The sequence below is a fragment of the Salvelinus alpinus genome, chromosome 29, assembly GCF_045679555.1.
Source record: "Salvelinus alpinus chromosome 29, SLU_Salpinus.1, whole genome shotgun sequence".
Lineage (NCBI taxonomy): Eukaryota > Metazoa > Chordata > Actinopteri > Salmoniformes > Salmonidae > Salvelinus > Salvelinus alpinus.
This window is the reverse complement of record NC_092114.1, coordinates 40244214-40263185: the sequence shown is the minus strand read 5'-3', so window position 1 is coordinate 40263185 and position 18972 is coordinate 40244214. Positions and strand designations below refer to the sequence as shown.

The following is an 18972-nucleotide window of genomic DNA, read 5'->3' as shown; positions in this document are numbered from 1 at the left end:
ATGATGCAGCTACAATGTAACAGGAAGCATCACATACATTGTCGCAATGAATGACATATTAACCGTGTAACTATTGCAGGTAGATATTACGTTGTAACTATGTTGTTGTTACACATTTTGGCAGGCGACCTACGTGCGCCGTCATTCCATTGCGCCGGAAAACGACAAACATCAGAAGGAGGCGTTGTCCTCCACCCAAATTTATGCAAACTGTCAACAACCCAATTGAATGTACTGTAATATCGTCGTGCAAAAGGAATTGTTGCATACTGCTACGCATTGAAGTCGAGATAGAAACATAGGTGGCAATACACCAACGTCCACGGTGAGCAAGGGATTTGCAGCATACGGTGCTCATTGGTAGCTAGCTAGTTACAGTAGCTAGCTTTTGTGCTAGCACTGTCTGCAACTAGTTACTGTAGCTAGCTAGTTAACTACTGTACTAGCTAGCAGCACTCAACTTGCTTTTAATTATAGTGAAACAAGTGAGCTGCATAACATGTGGACAGCTAGCTATCTAATAATGTTTTACCTTGCACGCGAGTAATAATGCATGTATTACTAGTTAGGATGTATTGAATTTATGTTGCATGACAATCAAATGTTTGCAAGCAGTCACGTGAAGGAGTGAACGGAGGAATGGCATTCTTGATTGATAGATACAATCTTGTCAACATGTAAATATAGATGTTAGTTATCCAGGCATGACAGATATATTCCACACCTTGCAGCTCCACAAAGCTGTAGTGTGAATAATATTTTACCTTCCACCAGTGACTGATAGCCAGGTCTTTTGACATTGTTTTCTAGGCAGCATTTGATTGAAAGCTTCCCTTCTTTTCTTCAGTGATGGAGACAGATGGGGACCAAAACCAGGGCTCTACCAATGGAACCACTCCATCAGGAGTGAACTCCCGCCCCTCTCCAATGAACTCCATGTCCCTGTACGAGAGACAGGCTGTGCAGGTCAGTATGTGTGGGTGTGCGTGTGCACAGGTGTGTATGCATATGAATGGGAATATTATGTATAGCCTATACCTTTTTCTGACATGGCAATCCCAAATTGTACTCATAGTCACACAGGATCATCTGTAATCCTTGCCTGTAACGTAGTTGTCTCATTATCACTGTGCAAGCGCTCGTATATCAACCTGCGGGTTATTGACAGTGCAATGTCATTACTCCCTCTCCCTGTTTTCTATCTTGTGCAACTGAAGGCCCTTCAGGCGCTGCAGAGGCAGCCCAACGCAGCGCAGTACTTCCAGCAGCTAATGCTGCAGCAACAGATCAACAGTGCCCAGCTACAAAACCTGGCTGCAGTACAACAGGTATAGAACCATCTTTATGAACCACACCTACAGTTGAAGTCGACAGTTTACATGCACTTAGGTTGGAGTTCTAAACTCATTTTTCAACCACTCCACAAATGTATTGTTAACAAACTATAGTTTTGGCAAGTCGGTTAGGACATCTACTTTGTGTATGACACAAGTAATTTTTCAACAATTGTTTACAGTTTATTTCACTTATAATTCACTGTATCACAATTCCAGTGGGTCAGAATTTTACATACACTAAGTTGACTGTGCCTTTAAACATCTCGGAAAATTCCAGAAAATTATGTAATGGCTTTAGAAGCTTCTGATAGGCTAATTGACATAATTTGAGTCAATTGGAGGTGTACCTGTGGATGTATTTCAAGGCCTACCTTCAAACTCAGTGCCTCTTTGCTTGACATCATGAGAAAATCAAAAGAAATCAGCCAAGACCTCAGAAAAATAATTGTAGACCTCCACAAGTCTGGTTCATTCCCAAACGCCTGAAGGTACCACGTTCATCTGTACAAACAATAGTATGCAAGTATAAACACCATGGGACCACGCAGCCGTCATACCGCTCAGGAAGGAGACGCGTTCTGTCTCCTATAGATGAACGTACTTTGGTGCGAAAAGTTCAAATCAATCCCAGAACAACAGCAAAGGACCTTGTGAAGATGCTTGAGGAAACGGGTACAAAAGTATCTATATCCACAGTGAAACGAGTCCTATATCGACATAACCTGAAAGGCTGCTCAGCAAGGAAGAAGCCACTGCTCCAAAACCGCCATAAAAAAGCCAGACTACAGTTTGCAACTGCACATGGGGACAAAGATCGTACTTTTTGGAGAAATGTCTTCTGGTCTGATGAAACAAAAATAGAACTGTTTGGCCATAATGACCATCGTTATGTTTGGAGTGAAAAAGGGGAGGCTTGCAAGCCGAAGAACACCATCCCAACCATGAAGCACGGGGGTGGCAGCATCATGTTGTGGGGCTGCTTTGCTGCAGGAAGGACTGGTGCACTTCACAAAATAGATGGCTTCATGAGGAAGGAAAATTATGTGGATATATTGAAGCAACATCTCAAGACATCAGTCAGGAAGTTAAAGCTTGGTTGCAAATGGGTCTTCCAATTGGGCAATGACCCCAAACATACTTCCAAAATTGTGTCAAAATGGCTTAAGGACAACAAAGTCAAGGTATTGGAGTGGCCATCACAAAGCCCTGACCTTAATCCCATAGAAAATTTGTGGGCAGAATTGAAAAAGTGTGTGCGAGCAAGGAGGCCTACAAACCTAACGCAGTTACACCAGCTCTGTCAGGAGGAATGGGCCAAAATTCACCCAACTTATTGTGGGAAGCTTGTGGAAGGCTACCTGAAACGTTTGACCCAAGTTAAACAATTTAAAGGCAATGCTACCAAATACTAATTGAGTGTATGTAAACTTCTGACCCACTGGGAATGTGATGAAAAAATTTAAAGCTGAAATAAATAATTATCTACTATTATTCTGACATTTCACATTTTTGAAATAAATTGGTGATCCTAACTAGCCTAGGACAGGGAATTCTTCCTAGAATTGAATGTCAGGAATTGTGAAAAACTGAGTTTAAATGTATTTGGCTATGGTGTATGTAAACTTCCGACTTCAACTGTATCAATAATGCATGCTCAGAATAGTGGACATTGGTGCTGTTTTGACATGGTCAGGTTACGGTTGGTTTGCCATTTTAAAAGGCAGAATGTTTAGGGTAGGGTGGCAGTACAATATGTTGAAACATCACCATGAGGTTTGGGACATAGTCTGTTTTTTCTGCTCTAAACTATGGCAATGGCTTTTTGCATTATTCCTTGTTGTCCCTGTTCTAGGCCACCTTTGCTGCCAGTCGCCAGTCCAGCTCTGCCACCAACAGCACCTCTCAGACCACCAGCACAACAGTCACATCTGTACGTTTACACATACATGCCTTTTTCAGAACTAGCACAGCACACAATCATTTTTATTAGATTAGATTTTACCTTTATTTAACTAGGCAAGTCAGTTAATAACAAATTATTATTTACAGTGACGGCCTACCCAAAGGCAGAAGGCCTCCTGCGGGGACGGGGGATTACAAATAAAAATATAGAACAAAACACATCCCAACAAGAGAGACACCACAACACCACATAAAGAGAGAACTAAGACAACAACATAGCATGGTAGCAACACCACATGACAACAACATGGTAGCAACACATCATGGCAGCAGCATAACATGGTACAAACATTATTGGGCACAGACAACAGCACAAAGGCAAGAAGATAGAGACAACAATACATCACGCGACGCAGCCACAACTGTCAGTGAGAGTGTCCATGACTGAGTCTTTGAATGAAGAGATGGAGATAAAACTGTCCAGTTTGAGTGTTTTTAGCAGCTTGTTCCAGTCGCTAGCTGCAGCGAACTGAAAAGAGGAGCGACCCAGGGATGTGTGTGCTTTGTGGACATTTAACAGAATGTAACTGGCAGAACGGGTGTCATTGACACAAATACAGCTTCAAATAGGGAACTCCAGTGATATTTGCGTGAAACCATCATTTTCAGTTTGGACATCTGTGACATTTTATATATTTGAGTTACTGGCACTTCCATTGTTTAATTGTCTCCAAACTAGTCAATACAGTTTGCTTTGGTTGTTCTCAAATCCACTTTTTTTCCTTTCCCCTTCAGGTGAACGTAACCACTTCTGGGGGAGGGGCCATAACCAGCACCCGCGCTATAGGCCCAGGCTCTTCCGGGACATCCACCATAAGCCAATCAGTGCTGCTGGGTGGGAGTGCAGCAGGACAGGGACAGATGTATCTGAGAGTGAGAACACATGCACCATTGCCTGATTCACACTATATGGCCGACCCGAACAAAACTTTGCTGGCTCAGATAGTTTCAGCACAGTTCCAATTCCATTACAGTGGATTCATAACCAGGTCAGCACATTACAGCTTAGCTTGGTGTGGTTCGGGCTTGGCTCAGGAGTGTGAGTATTGTATCTGCTTTTGTCATTTGTTTCCATGAAAGGACTGTTTGATTGACAGTCTCTTTTGTTGTACTGTAGGTGAACCGGTCTCTGAGGGCTCCCCTCTCCTCACAACTCATCTTTATGCCTGGTAGCACAGCAACCGCTGCAATGGCAACGGTCACCCAGCAGCCACAGACTCAGCAGCAGCAACAACAGGAAGTTACACCTACTTCCTCCAGCAACCAATCAGACAATGACCAGGTATGGATCAACTTTGTATTTGTGACTGAGAGCATTGGAGTGAGTCCTGCTTTAGTGATGTAATCTAGAATAGCTTCTTCCCAGATCTGTTGTTGCTGCCTTGCCAGTTCCTGTGGTCATTACAGCACAAACAGATCTGGGACCAGTAAAAATCTATAATTTTTGTGCAGTAAAACTACATTATTATACTCTGAAATTGGTGAAACTCTTGCTTGTACTTCTCTTGCATCCCTCTCTCTGGCCTCTTCTTTCCATCAATCCTCATAAACTCATCTCCCCTTTCTCTCTGGGCCAGGTGCAGAACCTGGCTTTGCGATGTGTCGGCAGTCCCAAGGGGGTCGGGGTCAAGACTGAAACCCCAGAGAGGGGTGAAACAGGTGGGGAGTGAAATCGCAGCATACTTAGCTTTACATACTTAGCATACTTACTTACCTGTTAGTTATTCATTTCCCTCATTCTTTTCTAGCAACCTACTCCCTTATACAGTCATCTCACCAGCAGTTCAACCAGTCCACTCAGCAGTCTCCCACTAAACCAACCCAACTGCAACAGTCCCACATCAAGATTCCCACCTACATCCAGAGCTCCAATGCCAACCTCTCCTCTCTCAACCTCAAGACGGGCAACCACCACTCTAACACCCCCTCCTCACCCTCCACCTCTGTCCCACTCTCACAGCTCCTCCTTTCCGGACCCAACTTTGGCCGGGGCGGGGCTATCACCACGGTAAACTCCGCCGCCACGGCGACGCATATTCTGGTGCCGACCTCCAGTGCACCCACCCAGTCCCACAGTTACCAGATGGGTGCTGCCACCATCAAGCCCAATGTTAGTACTCAAACGCTGGTGGTTCAGCCTCTGCAGAAAAGCACTATTAACGACAAGGGAGGCCATGGGAACGGTCCCATTCCAATCCAGCCCAAAACTCAACAGGGTCTCCGTATGCCACTGCAACTGCCCTCTCGCAACCCACCTCCCATCCTCCCCGCGCCCCCCGCCAACAACCAGACTAGTGTCGCCCAGCCTCCGCCGCACATCCCAGTCCAGATAGTAGGGGCCAGGCCAAGCTCCATAGGAAACCCCCAGGCTTTGGCCTTGGTCCAGGCCCGGAACGCCTGTTCCCAGGACGGAGCTACCCTTCTAAATAGCTCCAGCAGCGCCAGCCTCCTCACCATGGTGGCCTCCATCGCATCCAGAGAGAGAGGGGGTATAGGCAAAGGGGTGGGTCTAAAGAGCCTTCAATCAGCCCAGGAAGCCCTCTCATTGGCCCACGTTTCTCACGTGCAAGCACAAGCCAATCAGAGCCCTGGGTTGAATCAAAATCAAAATTGCACCTTAGCCACCAGCATCTCCTCTCAGTCCCAGGCCGCCATCTCTCCTCCCACCCTCTCCCGTTCCTCCCTCACTCTACCCCTGCCGTTGGTTGAAGCGAGCAGTGCATCCACTGTAGTGGGTGCCAATGGAGAGTCTGTGTGTCCTCCGCCTCCCCAGGTGAGTTGTTCCTTACTGATAGCACTGATGACACTATAAATTACTGATGTTTCTAAACTACGTAGTAGTTGTCGATTCCATTTGTAAAATAATGACATTCCTCAAAGGGTAAGTCGATGAAGAGGAAATCCGAGTCAGACGCAGCCAATGAGGAAGATGGTCCCCCTCCTCCCCACCTTGTTCCTATGAGTGAACACTCCCCTGCTCTCTCCTCCTCCGCCATGGAAGCAGGTAAGGAGTCAGCTACGAATGTGCCCACTTGTCTTAAATACTTTTCCTTTCTCATTCCTCTCTTTTACGACCACTGGAAGGATAAGAGTGCAGGGAGACCATTGTCCACCATAGCCCAGCCACCAACATGTCAAATTCCCTTTGATCCATACCTATACATGATTCCAAAAACCTCACGTTTGCATAGATTTAGACACTGTGGCCAGTCAGCCTTGCTCAAATTGTTCAAAAATAAATGATAAAATCCTTTCTCTCCCCTCAACCGTCTTTTCTTAAGGCCCTGGTCCACTTTCTCCCTCCCCCTCTCCCTCTCCTTCCCCTGCCCTCTCGGTGTCCCGTATGGGGGGTGGCCAGGGGGAGAGAGCCCCCCCTCCACAGGCTGTGGTCAAACCCCACGTCCTCACCCACCTCATAGAGGGCTTCGTCATCCAGGAGGGAGCTGAACCTTTCCCTGTATGTACAGTTCACCTTAGAGTAGTTGTGGTTCTCATATACAATACAACATCCATTCATAACCTTTGGGGATATACAGTGCATTCGGAAAGTATTCAGACCCCTTGACTTTTTCTAAAAGGTATAAAATAAAATAAATGGCCTCATCAATCTACACAGAATACCCCATAATGGCAAAGCGAAAACAGGTTTTTAGATTCTTTTGCAAATTTATAAAAAATTAAAAGCAGAAATACCTTATTTACATAAGTATTCAGACCCTTTGCTATGAGACTCGAAACTGAGCTCAGCTGCATCTTGTTTCCATTGGTCATCCTTGAGATGTTTCTACAACTTGATTGGTGTCCACCTGTAGTAGTAGTAGTAGTCCACCGCTCTCTCCACTGGCTTCCAGTTGAAGCTCGCATCCGCTACAAGACCATGGTGCTTGCCTACGGAGCTGTGAGGGGAACGGCACCTCCGTACCTTCAGGCTCTGATCAGGCCCTACACCCAAACAAGGGCACTGCGTTCATCCACCTCTGGCCTGCTCGCCTCCCTACCTCTGAGGAAGTACAGTTCCCGCTCAGCCCAGTCAAAACTGTTCGCTGCTCTGGCACCCCAATGGTGGAACAAACTCCCTCACGACGCCAGGTCAGCGGAGTCAATCACCACCTTCCGGAGACACCTGAAACCCCACCTCTTTAAGGAATACCTAGGATAGGATAAAGTAATCCTTCTAACCCCCCCCCCCTTAAAAGAGTTAGATGCACTATTGTAAAGTGGTTGTTCCACTGGATATCATAAGGTCAATGCACCAATTTGTAAGTCGCTCTGGATAAGAGCGTCTGCTAAATGACTTAAATGTAAATGTAAATGTAGTAAATTAAATTGATTGTACATGATTTGTAAAAGCATACACCTGTCTATATAAGGTCCCACAGTTGACAGTGCATGTCAGAGCAAAACACCAAGCCATGAGGTCGAAGGAATTGTCTGTAGATCTCGGAGACAGGATTGTGTCGAGGCACAGATCTGGGGAAGGGTACCAAAACATTTCTGCAGCATTGAAGGTCCCCAAGAACACAGTGGACTCTTCCTAGAGCTGGCCGCCCGGCCAAACTGAGCAATCGGGGGAGAAGGGCCTTGGTCAGGGAGGTGACCAAGAACCCGATGGTCACTCTGACAGAGCTCCAGAGTTCCTCTGTGGCGATGGGAGAACCTTCCAGAAGGACAATCATCTATGCAGAAATCAGGCCTTTATGGTAGAGTGGCCAGGCTGAAGCCACTCCTCAGTAAAAGGCACAGCCCGCTTGGAGTTTGTCAAAAGGCACCTAAAGGACTCTGGTCTGATGAAACCAAGATTGAACTCTTTGGCCTGAATGCCAAGCGTCACGTCTGGAGGAAACCTAGCACCATCCTTACGGTAAAGCATGGTGGTGGCAGCATCATGCTTTGGGCATCTTTTTCAGCGGCAGGGACTGGGAAACTAGTCAGGGTCGAGGGAAAGATGAACAAAGCAAAGTACTGAGAGATGGTTGATGAAAACCTTCTCCAGAGCGTGCAGGACCTCAGACTGGGGCAAAGGTTCACCTTCCAACAGGACCACGACCCTAAGCACACAGCCAAGACAACGCAGGAGTGGCTTTGGGACAAGTCTCTGAATGTCCTTGTGTGGCCCAGCCAGAGCCCGGACTTGAACCTAATCGAACATCTCTAGAGAGACCTGAAAATAGCTGTGCAGCGACGTTCCCGATCCATCTTGACAGATCTTGAGCTGATCTGCAGAGAAGAATGGGAGAAACTCCCCAAATACAGGTTTGCCAAGCTTGTAGCGTCATACCCAAGAGGACGAAAGGCTGTAATTGCTGCCAAAGATGCTTCAACAAAGTACGGAGTAAAGGGTCTGAATACTTATGTAAATGTAATATTTCCGTTTTGTATTTTTTATAAATTTGCAAAAATCTAAAAACATGTTTTTGCTTTGTCATTATGGGGTATTGTGTGTAGATCAGTGGTGTAAAGTGCTTAAGTAAAAATACTTTAAAGTACTACTTAAGTAGTTTTTTGGGGTATCTGTACTTACCTTTACTATTTATATTTTTGACAACTTTTACATTTACTTCACTACATTCCTGAAGAAAATAATGTACTTTTTACTCCATACATTTCACCTGACACCCAAAAGTACTCGTTACATTTTGAATGCTTAGCAGGACAGGAAAATTGTCAAATTCACCCACTTATCAAGACAGCACAGGGTACTCCCTTCTGCCTCTGATCTGGCGGGCTCACTAAACACAAATGCATCTTTTATAAATGATGTCTGAGTGTTGGAGCCCCTGGCTATCCATACATTTAAAAAACAAGAAAATGGTGCCACCTGCTTTACTTAATAGAAGGAATAGGAAATGATTTATACTTTTACTTTTGATACTTAAGTATATTTTAGCAATTACATTTACTTTTGATACTTAAGTATATTTATAACCAAATACTTTTAGACTTTTACTCAAGTAGTATTTTACTGGGTGACCTTCACTTTTACTGGAGTCATTTTCTATTAAGGTATCTATACTTTTACTCAAGTATGACAATTGGGTACTTTTTCCACCACTGGTGTAGATTGACGAGGAACAAACGTTTTAATCCATTTTAGACTAAGGCTGTAATGTTACAAAATGTAGAAAAATTCAAGGGGTCTGAATACTTTCTGAATGCGCTGTACTGATGTAAATAATGACATGTACTGTAGATCAAAGCAATATTATCAATAATTCCCTTTAATCAGTAATGTTGTACACAACACATTTTGTTCCTGTATTTTGATTGACAGGTGAGTGGGCCAGTGAAAGAGCCAGCCGGAGAAGATTTGGCCATGGACAATCCAGACGCCAGTCAGCCTGAGACTGTGAATACAGCTACAGGTTAGGCTCAGACCATAGTCCAAGTCACGTTTCCATCAATGCCACTGGTTTGACTACAAACTATAATTCATGTAGTTCTTTAAACCCCCCTTTTCCTGTTCTCTCTTCCCAGTGCTGAAGTGTGAGTACTGCAAAAGCTTCGCCCCAGCGAGACAGTTTAGAGGGACCAAGCGCTTCTGCTCCTTGACCTGTTCCAAGAGGTACAGTCATAATATAGTACAAAGTCACTGCAGTGTTCTGTGTCTACTATATGTCTCCGATGTTTCATGAGCTGAAATAAAAGATCCCAGAAATGTTTCATACTCACAAAAAGCTTATTTCTCTCAAATTGTGGGCACAAATTTGTTTACATCCCTGTTAGTGAGCATTTCTCCTTTGCCAAGATAATCCATCCACCTGACAGGTGTGGCATATCAAGACGCTGATTAAACAGCATGATCATTACACAGGTACATCTTGTGCTGAGAACAATTAAAGGCCACTCTTTAATGTGGAGTTTTGTCACACACCACAATGCCATAGCTGTCAAAATGTTGAGGGAGCTGCGTAATTGTTATGCTGACTGCAGGAATGTCCACCAGAGCTGTTGCCAGAGAATTGAATGTTCATTTCTTTACCATAAGCCGCCTCCAACGTCGTTTTAGAGAATTTGGCAGTACGTCTAACCGGCCTCTCAACTGCAGACCAAGTGTAACAAAGCCAGCCCAGGACCTCCACATCCGTCTTCTTTACCTGCGGGATCATCTTAGACCAATCTCCCGGACAGCTGATGAAACTGAGGAGTATTTATGTCTGTAATAATGCCCTTTTGTGGGGAAAAACCCGTTCTGATTGGCTGGGCCTGACTCCGCAGTGGGTAGGCCTGGCTCCCAAGTGGGTGGGCCTATGCCCTCCCAGGCCCACCCATGGCTGCGCCCCTGCCCAGTCATGTGAAATCCATAGATTAGGGCCTAATGAATGTATTTCAATTGACTGATTTCATTATATGAATTGTAACTCAGTAAAATTGTTGCATGTTGTGTTTATAGTTTTGTTCGGTATATATGTCAGTATACATTGAGTGTACAAAACATTAGGAACACCTTACTAATATTGAGTTGCACCCCCTTTTGCCCTCAGAACAGTCTCAATTCGCCGGGGCATGGACTCTACAAGGTGTCGAAAGTGTTCCACAGGGATACTGGCCCGTGTTGACTCCAATGCTTCCCACAGTTGTGTCAAGTTGTCTGGATGTCGTTTGGTTGGTGGACCATTCTTGATACACACGGGAAACTGTTGAGTGTGAGAAACCCAGCAGCGTTACAGTTCTTGACACACTCAAACTGGTGCGCCTGGCACCTACTACCATACCCAGTTCAAAGGCACTTAAATCTTTTGTCTTGCCAATTCACCTTCTGAATGGCACACATACACAATCCATGTCTCAGTTGTCTCAAGGCTTCAAAATCATTAAATAAGGGATCATAGCTTTCACCTGGATTCACCTGGTCAATCTGTGTCATGGAAAGAGCAGGTGTTCTTAATGTTTTGAACACTCAGTGTATGCCTGCTATATGTCTCCCTGTTGCTCTAGGTATAACGTGAGCTGCAGCCAGCACTTCCGCCTGCGACAGGGGCTTCACCTCACCCACTCTGACGAGGACGGAGTCCTGAGGAGGAGGGTTCCCCACAGGACCAGCTCCGAGATCGCCAGTGCCAAAATAGCCGGGAGACCCTTACCAGTCAAGGTAATGGTCAGTTCATCATTGATAGTTGTACACTTGTTTTTGAGCTGGCATGGATGACTGAAGAGCAATATTCCCTCCAATTTTTTGTGAACATTCTCTGCATTTTCCTGCTCGTGTTTACTGTGAACACTGAGGCTGTACCTGCTTTAAGTTAGTTTTAACAGGTTACAATGGAGAAAATGCATCCCATAACATTTTAACATGGAAATAGCTGTTCTATCATTCAGCCTATAGTAGCAGCCAATGTATAGTGTTCAATGTAGGCCTACAATCCATGAGACTTTAGAAAAAAACATGCAAGGCTTGACATTAACCTGTTTATCCACTTGTCCTTGAGACAAGAAGGTGACTGAAAATGCTGTTGTGTGTTTAATGCAAAAACCATTTTACAAAATAAAATGCATTATTATTATCATACCATTATTACAGAGAATCAGACAAATTATGCTACCCTCTGCCTATTGGCTACTTAGCTTATTCAAGCCTGTCTCAAAATACAACACTGTCCCTTTAAGACAAAAAAAAAGCTCATTACCTGACTCGCTTTTCAAAGATGTCTAGAAATGTACACGTTTTGTGATCTTGTAAGAAGCAACCACTCCCCTATTGCTGACTACAAATGATCTGTAACTGGGCTAACGACTCACTAACTAGCAAAGGATATGAACATGCATGGCTACATGTGCTTTGATCAAGCTCATCTACTCACAACCGCTCATGCTGTAAACACAGTCCAGTTCAAAGTAAATGGCACAGATCCATATATGGCAATGGTCTATTTGCATATAGGCCTACTGCAGCTCTGATAGTTTATGCCTCACCGGTCTGTGTACAGTACGGACTGAGTAGTGCGTGTCAATGCAATAGACTGCTACTCGGATGCGTTATGCCTACAACAAAATATCTTGCATAGTTTGTTTTGTTTCGGTATGTTGCATTGAAAGTGTCTAATGTTGCGTTGATTTGATCACATTTTCCACAGTAAAGGGAAACATTGATAGTGTTAACAGGGAAAACTAACTAGTGGTCACCAACATTTTCTGAGTAAGATCACTTTCTGAGTCAAAATGCAAGCCGAGATCTACTACTCAGATTTTTTTTTACATGACTTAAAAAACAAGCCTATGCAACATGAACATATTAAAAACAGTTCTGTAGCAATGAGGTTTGTGCAGTAAGCTATAGGCCCAATACATTATCACCGCATATTGGCTTTGCTTGAATTGCCCTGCCAATGCATTGTTGTTCAAAATTTGAGGTAGGCTATATGATCACACCGGTAATAGATCTGTTGTTGTATTACTTGTGAAGCACAGCTGAGTGAGCATACATTTAAATAATTTGCTTTTTATTTTTATTTTACTGGGCTGATGGTCAGTCTCAGCGGAGGGAGAGAGCAGCAGACTGAGGGTCCGCCTCTCAAAATCCCTCCGCTCTCCCTTTCCTCCACTGACACGGTCTTCCAGCTGATGGCCTCATGCACACATTCATGTTGTTACTCCTATGAATAGAAGAAAGTGAAATATTCCTCGATATTAAAAAAGACTCAAGCCGCTAATAATAACAACAACACAAGCCTATAGATACACTTTCCTACTCGTTCATTACTGCTGCAGTGCTTGTTGTAGCGCTGAGTGGAAATAGGAAGAACTTGCATTTTATGGCTTATTAATTAAAGTGTTGAATACAAAGTGTTGACAGAGCTGAGTAAGAACTTAAACATGAATTCAGTCATAATAACAGCAGACACGGTCTTCTGAGCCATACCTTTTGGCCAGCGGTAGGCCTATGGTGCACTTGATTTTCTCTCTGAGCCCGCTGGGAAGGCAGAGTTTGTAACTTCAGACACATGAAATGGAAACAGTTGGCCTACCCGGCGCGCAAGGCAGCAGAATCGGGTGCACCTACTGCCAACAGCCCGAGACTAGTTAAGAAAAATAGGAACACAAGGCTTTATCATTGGGTTCTTTACAGAAAAGTTTGACGATCGACTAGGAATGCCTTGGAGATTGACCAGCCGATTGCGACCAGTTGGTGACCACTGCTCTAGAAAGGTTAATCTCGTGCTTCTCTCTGTGGGCTGATATTTCTGCGTGGCAGGGGAGGCACAGTTTAGGGGGAACAGTGCTGAAGAGACACGGCCATCCAGTGACTACCTTGTTGCACAAACACCTCTCATACACTTCTGGTTCATTGTCTACAGTGCCGCTCCGAGTCCAGCCGTTCGGATGACGTCTCCAGTTGCGAGGAGGAAGAGGACGACCCCATGTCCTTCTCCCCGGCCTCTTCCTCTTCCTGCCACCAGGCTCCCCCCACACTCCGATTGGAGGGCTCGGCGGCGCCACACTTCCTGCCCGGCAGCCCTGCCCAGTGGAGTGTGGAGGAAGTGTCTCAGTTCATATCATCTCTGCAAGGTTGGTACCACAGGGATGAGCTATATACCGTAGACACCATTGGTTGATACAGTTCAGAAGGACATGCATGGTCATGCAACATTTTGAAATCTTTAAAACAGTTATCGTACCTGTTTTTTTGTGTTTTTTTTAATCCCAGTGTTATTCTATGATAATTCGATTGCTATTGTATTTTCACCGTTGTAAATGCTATTCATGTTATTGTCTTGCTTACTGTCTCCCCCCCTTTCTCTCTCTCTCTCTCTCTCTCTCTTGCCCTCTCTTACTCCCAACCTCCCTCTTTCTCTCCGTCTCTCCTCCTTTTCTCCTCTCGCAGACTGTGAGGAGCTGGCATCCCATTTCCTGTCCCAGGAGATTGATGGACAGGCTCTGCTGCTGCTCAGAGAGGAGCATCTCATGTCCACCATGAACATCAAGCTCGGTCCCGCCCTCAAGATCTGTGCCCACATCAACAACCTGAAAGACTGAGAGGAAGGATGAAAGGAGCAAAAGGAGGGATTCTGAAATACTCCCCCCAAAATAAAAGGAGAGAAAGAAGGGATGGAGAAAGAGAGAGAAGATGTGACAATATGGCCATTGAAAGACTTTTTAGCTGTGTTAAGTGTTAATTTTATTATACACTATTTGTATAAAAGTATGTGGACATCACTTCAAATCTAGTTGATTTGGCTATTTCAGCCACACCCGTTGCTGACAGGTGTATAAAATCGAGTACACAGCCATGCAATCTCCATAACCTAACATTGTCAGTGGAATGGCCTTACTGAAGAGCTCAGTTACTTTCAACATGGCATAGGATGCCACCTTTCCAACAAGTCAGTTTGTCAAATTTCTGCCCTGCTAGAGCTGCCCCTGTTTCAGCATGACAATGCCCTTGCACAAAGCAAGGTCCATACAGAAATGGTTTGTCGAGATCGGTGTGGAAGAACTTGACTGGCCTGCAAAGAGCTCTGATCTCAACCCCATCGAAAACCTTTGGGTTGAATTGGAATGCCGACTGCGAGCCAGGCCTAATCACCCAAAATCAGTGCCCGACCTCACTAATGCTCTTGTAGCTGAATGGAAGCAAGTCCCAGCAGCAATGTTCCAACATCTAGTGGAAATTCTTCCTTGAAGACTTGAGGCTGTTATAGCAGCAAAGGGAGGACCAACTCCATATTAATGCCCATGATTTTGGAATGAGATGTTCGACGAGCAGTGTCCGCATACTTTTGTCCGTGTAGTGTATTTTGTCAAAACAAACATAGAATGAAAGTGGAAAAGATGAGGCTTCTACCCACAAGACGTGGACCTTCAATGTAGAGTATTATGTTACATTATGTGAGTGAGTGAGCAAACCCTATATATTTGTGTAATGTTTGCCTATATATTTAAATATACCTTTGTTGGCTGGACTGCCTTTGTTTACGCTGTAGAGAATCATTGCGTTATCTCTGTGCAAATTGTGGCCTTTTTTAAGTAGTTTCAACGAGCTAAAATAGAACTAGAACGGAGTCGTCCGTAAAAAATCAATAACGTGTTTCATATCATTCCTTATTTTTACGAGCAGTTATGTATGGTAAGGTCATGTAAAGCAATGGACCATTGCCTTTGTCCAACCATTACTGGGGAGTAGCAAATATATTGGCCTAAGGATCCTTGACAAATAGAGGGTGACATTTTCTGTCTGCTGAAGTTAGAAAAAAAATGTACAATTGGTGCACAGGATTTATATTTTAAAAAACGTCCTTTTTACAATGTACGTGAGGTGGCAGCAATAATCTATGAGGATTTGAAGTACTGGTACACCTGATCCAAGTTATACCGTCCCATTGGCTACTGTAGTTTTCCAAACGTGTTTCAGATTATATCCCCTCCTGTCTATTTGAAATGTTTGTGTTTTTGTCAAATCTTTGCAGTTTTACACACAGCATGAGCTATTTACAGTAGTGGACAGAACATGTCACCAAGGTCGTGTTCATTAGGCATCAAACGGACAAAAACTGACGGAAACAGGGAGGGACTGTTCCTCTCTAGGTTTCTTCCTAGGTTTTGGCCTTTCTAGGGAGTTTTTCCTAGCCACCGTGCTTCTACACCTGCATTGCTTGCTGTTTGGGGTTTTAGGCTGGGTTTCTGTACAGCACTTTGAGATATCAGCTGATGTAAGAAGGGCTATATAAATACATTTGATTTGATTTGACGACCTGGACTTGTCCAATAAGAAACACTAATGTTCTCGCTGCTTGCCCTAATGAACATGACCCTGGATTGTGATCTTCCTCATAGCTTTCCTCATAACTTCTACCTATCCTAAGGCTTTTGTTACAGAAGCAGTGACTGTGGCTATTATGAATAATCAATCATCTTATGATTAGGTGCTCTGCTAATTGTGTGTTTACGTTTTAAGATTGGAGAAGGCGAGGTCAATATCATGCAAAAAAATAAACAAACTACTAGGACAACATGGAGGAGTGGTAGTGCTTTTATTTTGAAACTGATTTGATGATTGTTGTGTAGACTGATCGTTTATTGTGTGTAATAGCTAGTTGTGCTCTTTACTTCACAGTCCTTTGACTGGTTAAGACTTCTGAGTTTTTTAAGGCATATGTGTTAGGCAGGGATCCCAGCTCGAAGAAGGATCACTTTGCTTTGTTGAACAACAGATGCCTTAAAGGGAAATATCAAATGATGTATGATATGCATGTAGGGTGCGTTTTTCATCATCGTGATGATGTGGCCGGTGCTTCTTAAAACTTCTCCAATACTGCATCTTGGAAACTGCTGACATGCAGAACATTTTGTGATTGTATAAAAGTGGACTAATTGAAAAAATAATACAAAAGACAGTTTTTGAGTGGATTTTCCCTTTAACTTACTTTCCCTGCTGGGCTAGGTTTATTATGATGAGGCAATTAGCCTATTTGATGGCACTGTGGTTGTTTAAAGGGTTAAAGTGTGAGCGATAATAGTTTGCATGTACAGTAGAAATATAGAGCTAGTGTAGGATAGAGACCCAGGTAGGGCCTTGGAAGTCACTGGCATTAGAACCTGCAGTAAGCAGGGAATTTTCATTTTGTTGTCCTTTGGAGCCACATAGATATTCAGTGGGACAGTGGACAAATATAGAAATATACATATATTATTCTTTAAATACACAATATAAGTATGTACAGTGCCTTCGGAAAGTATTCAGACCCCTTGACTTTTTCTATATTTTGTTAGGTTACAATTGTTCTAAAATTTATGAAATCGTTTTTCCCCCTCATCAATCTACACACAATACCCCTTAATGACAAAGCAAAAACAGGTTGTAAGACATTTTTTGCAGATTTATTTAAAAAAAAATAAACGTAAATATTACATTTACATACGTTTTCAGACCCTTTACTCAGTACTTTGTTGAAGCACCTTTGGCAGCGTCTACAGCCTCGAGTCTTCTAGTGTATGACGATACAAGCTTGTTGGCACACCTGTATTTGGGGAGTTTCTCCCATTCTTCTCTGCAGATCCTCTCAAGCTCTGTCAAGTCTGATGCGGCGCGTCGCTGCACAGCTATTTTCAGGTCTCTCCAGAGATGCTCGATCGGGTTCAAGTCCGGGCTCTGGCTGGGCCACTCAAGGACATTCATAGATTTGTCCCAAAGCCACTCCTGCGTTGGCCTGGCTGTGTGCATAGGGTCGTGGTCCTGTTGGAAGGTGAACCTTCGCCCCAGTCTGAGGTCCTGAGCGCTCTTGAGCAGGTTTTCATCAAGGATCTCTCTGTACTTTGCTTCGTTCATCTTTGCCTCGATCAAGACTAGTCTCTCAGTCCCTGCCGCTGAAAAGCATCCCCACAGCATGATGCTGCCACCACCATGCTTCACCTTAAGGATGGTGGCAGGTTTCTTCTAGACGCGACGCTTGGCATTCACGCCAAAGAGTTCAATCTTGGTTTCATCAAACCAGATAATCTTGTTTCACACGGTCTGAGAGTCTTTAAGTGCCTTTTGGCACACTCCAAGCGGGCTGTCATGTGCCTTTTACTGAGGAGTGGCTTCATAAAGGCCTGATTGGTGGAGTGCTGCAAAGATGGTTTTCCATCTGGAAGGTTCTCCCATCTCCACAGAGGAACTCTAGAGCTCTGTCAGAGTGACCATCGGGTTCTTGGTTACCTCCCTGACAAAGACCCTTCTCCCACGATTGCTCAGTTTGGCCGGGCGGCCAGCTCTTGGAAGAGTCTTGGTGGTTCCAAACTTCTTAAATTTAAGAATGATGGAGGCCACTGTGTTCTTGGGGACCTTCAATGCTGCAGAAATGTTTTGCTACCCTTCCCCAGATCTGTGCCTCGACACAATCCTGTCTCAGAGCTCTAGGGACAATTCCTTCGACCTCATGGCTTGGTTTTTGCTCTGACATTCACTGTCAACTGTGGGACCTTATATAAACCGGTGTGTGCCTTTCCAAATCATGTCCAATCAATTGAATGTACCACAGGTGGACTCCAATCAAGTTGTAGAAACAGCTCAAGGATGATCAATGGAAACAGGATGCACCTGAGCTCAGTTTCGAGTCTCATAGCAAAGGGTCTGAATACTTATGTAAATAAGGTATTTCTGTTTTTTGCAAAAATGATTAAAAACCTGTTTTCTCTTTGTCATTATGGGGTATTGTGCGTAGATTGCTGAGGATTTAAAAAAAATGTAATCCATTTTAGAATAAGGCTGTAAGTTAACAAAATGTGGAAAAAGTCAAGGGGTCTGAATACATTCCGAATGCTGTATGTGTTAATACCTGAGTGTTTCATCAGTCTCTTACGTTGTATTGAGCATAGTAAGGGACCTAAACAAGTTGTGTTGTTTTGACATTTAAAACGCTCTCCCAGCAGTCTTCATGATAATGTGAGAAAAGCAACACTGAACGTAATGTAGACCTTGATTTAAACGACCATCGCAGGAGCCAATCAGAGAACAATGTAATTGTACGCCTCTCCATATCCCGCCTCCCGCAGGTACTGCTCAATGTCCAGTGGCTCAGGCACTCGAATAACTGTCCTATTGTTGGCACTCTTCTCTCCTGATTGGAGCTTCTGGATCACCTCAGCCAATGCAGGGCGCTCGTGTGGAGTGAACTGGCCGCAGGACTTGATTATGGAATACCTGAAAAGGGTACAGTAGCTTTTGTAACCAATGTAACTCGTTTTGTGGTAATCGTTG

The 18972-nt window shown here is 44.1% G+C and overlaps 2 protein-coding genes across 2 annotated transcripts in view; one reads left to right on the top strand and one right to left on the bottom strand.

Annotated features, from left to right (window-relative positions):
• Nucleotides 1–152: 152 nt before the first annotated feature.
• LOC139559009 (polyhomeotic-like protein 1) lies at nt 153–16245 on the top strand. Its single transcript, XM_071374601.1, has 15 exons — nt 153–325; nt 848–966; nt 1218–1328; nt 3190–3267; nt 4035–4172; nt 4417–4581; nt 4877–4958; nt 5048–6072; nt 6180–6303; nt 6581–6756; nt 9571–9661; nt 9774–9861; nt 11235–11388; nt 13592–13802; nt 14119–16245. The coding sequence occupies exons 2-15, from the start codon at nt 850–852 to the stop codon at nt 14268–14270; spliced, it is 2712 nt and encodes a 903-aa protein (XP_071230702.1). The 5' UTR covers nt 153–325; nt 848–849; the 3' UTR covers nt 14271–16245.
• Nucleotides 15867–18972, bottom strand: part of LOC139559010 (tyrosine-protein kinase STYK1-like) — a 23885-nt gene continuing 20779 nt past the window's right edge. The window contains exon 10 of the mRNA XM_071374602.1: nt 15867–18915. Coding sequence (XP_071230703.1) covers nt 18720–18915 — 196 coding nt within the window. The 3' untranslated portion in view covers nt 15867–18719. The remainder of the gene's footprint in view (nt 18916–18972) is intronic.

Coding starts and splice junctions, on each gene's coding strand:
- LOC139559009 (XM_071374601.1), top strand. CDS start 850: ATGGAGACAGATGGGGACCAAAACCAGGGCTCTACCAATGGAACCACT. Junction 6,757..9,570: donor AGGGAGCTGAACCTTTCCCT/GTATGTACAGTT, acceptor TTTGATTGACAG/GTGAGTGGGCCAGTGAAAGA. Junction 9,862..11,234: donor TCCTTGACCTGTTCCAAGAG/GTACAGTCATAA, acceptor CTGTTGCTCTAG/GTATAACGTGAGCTGCAGCC.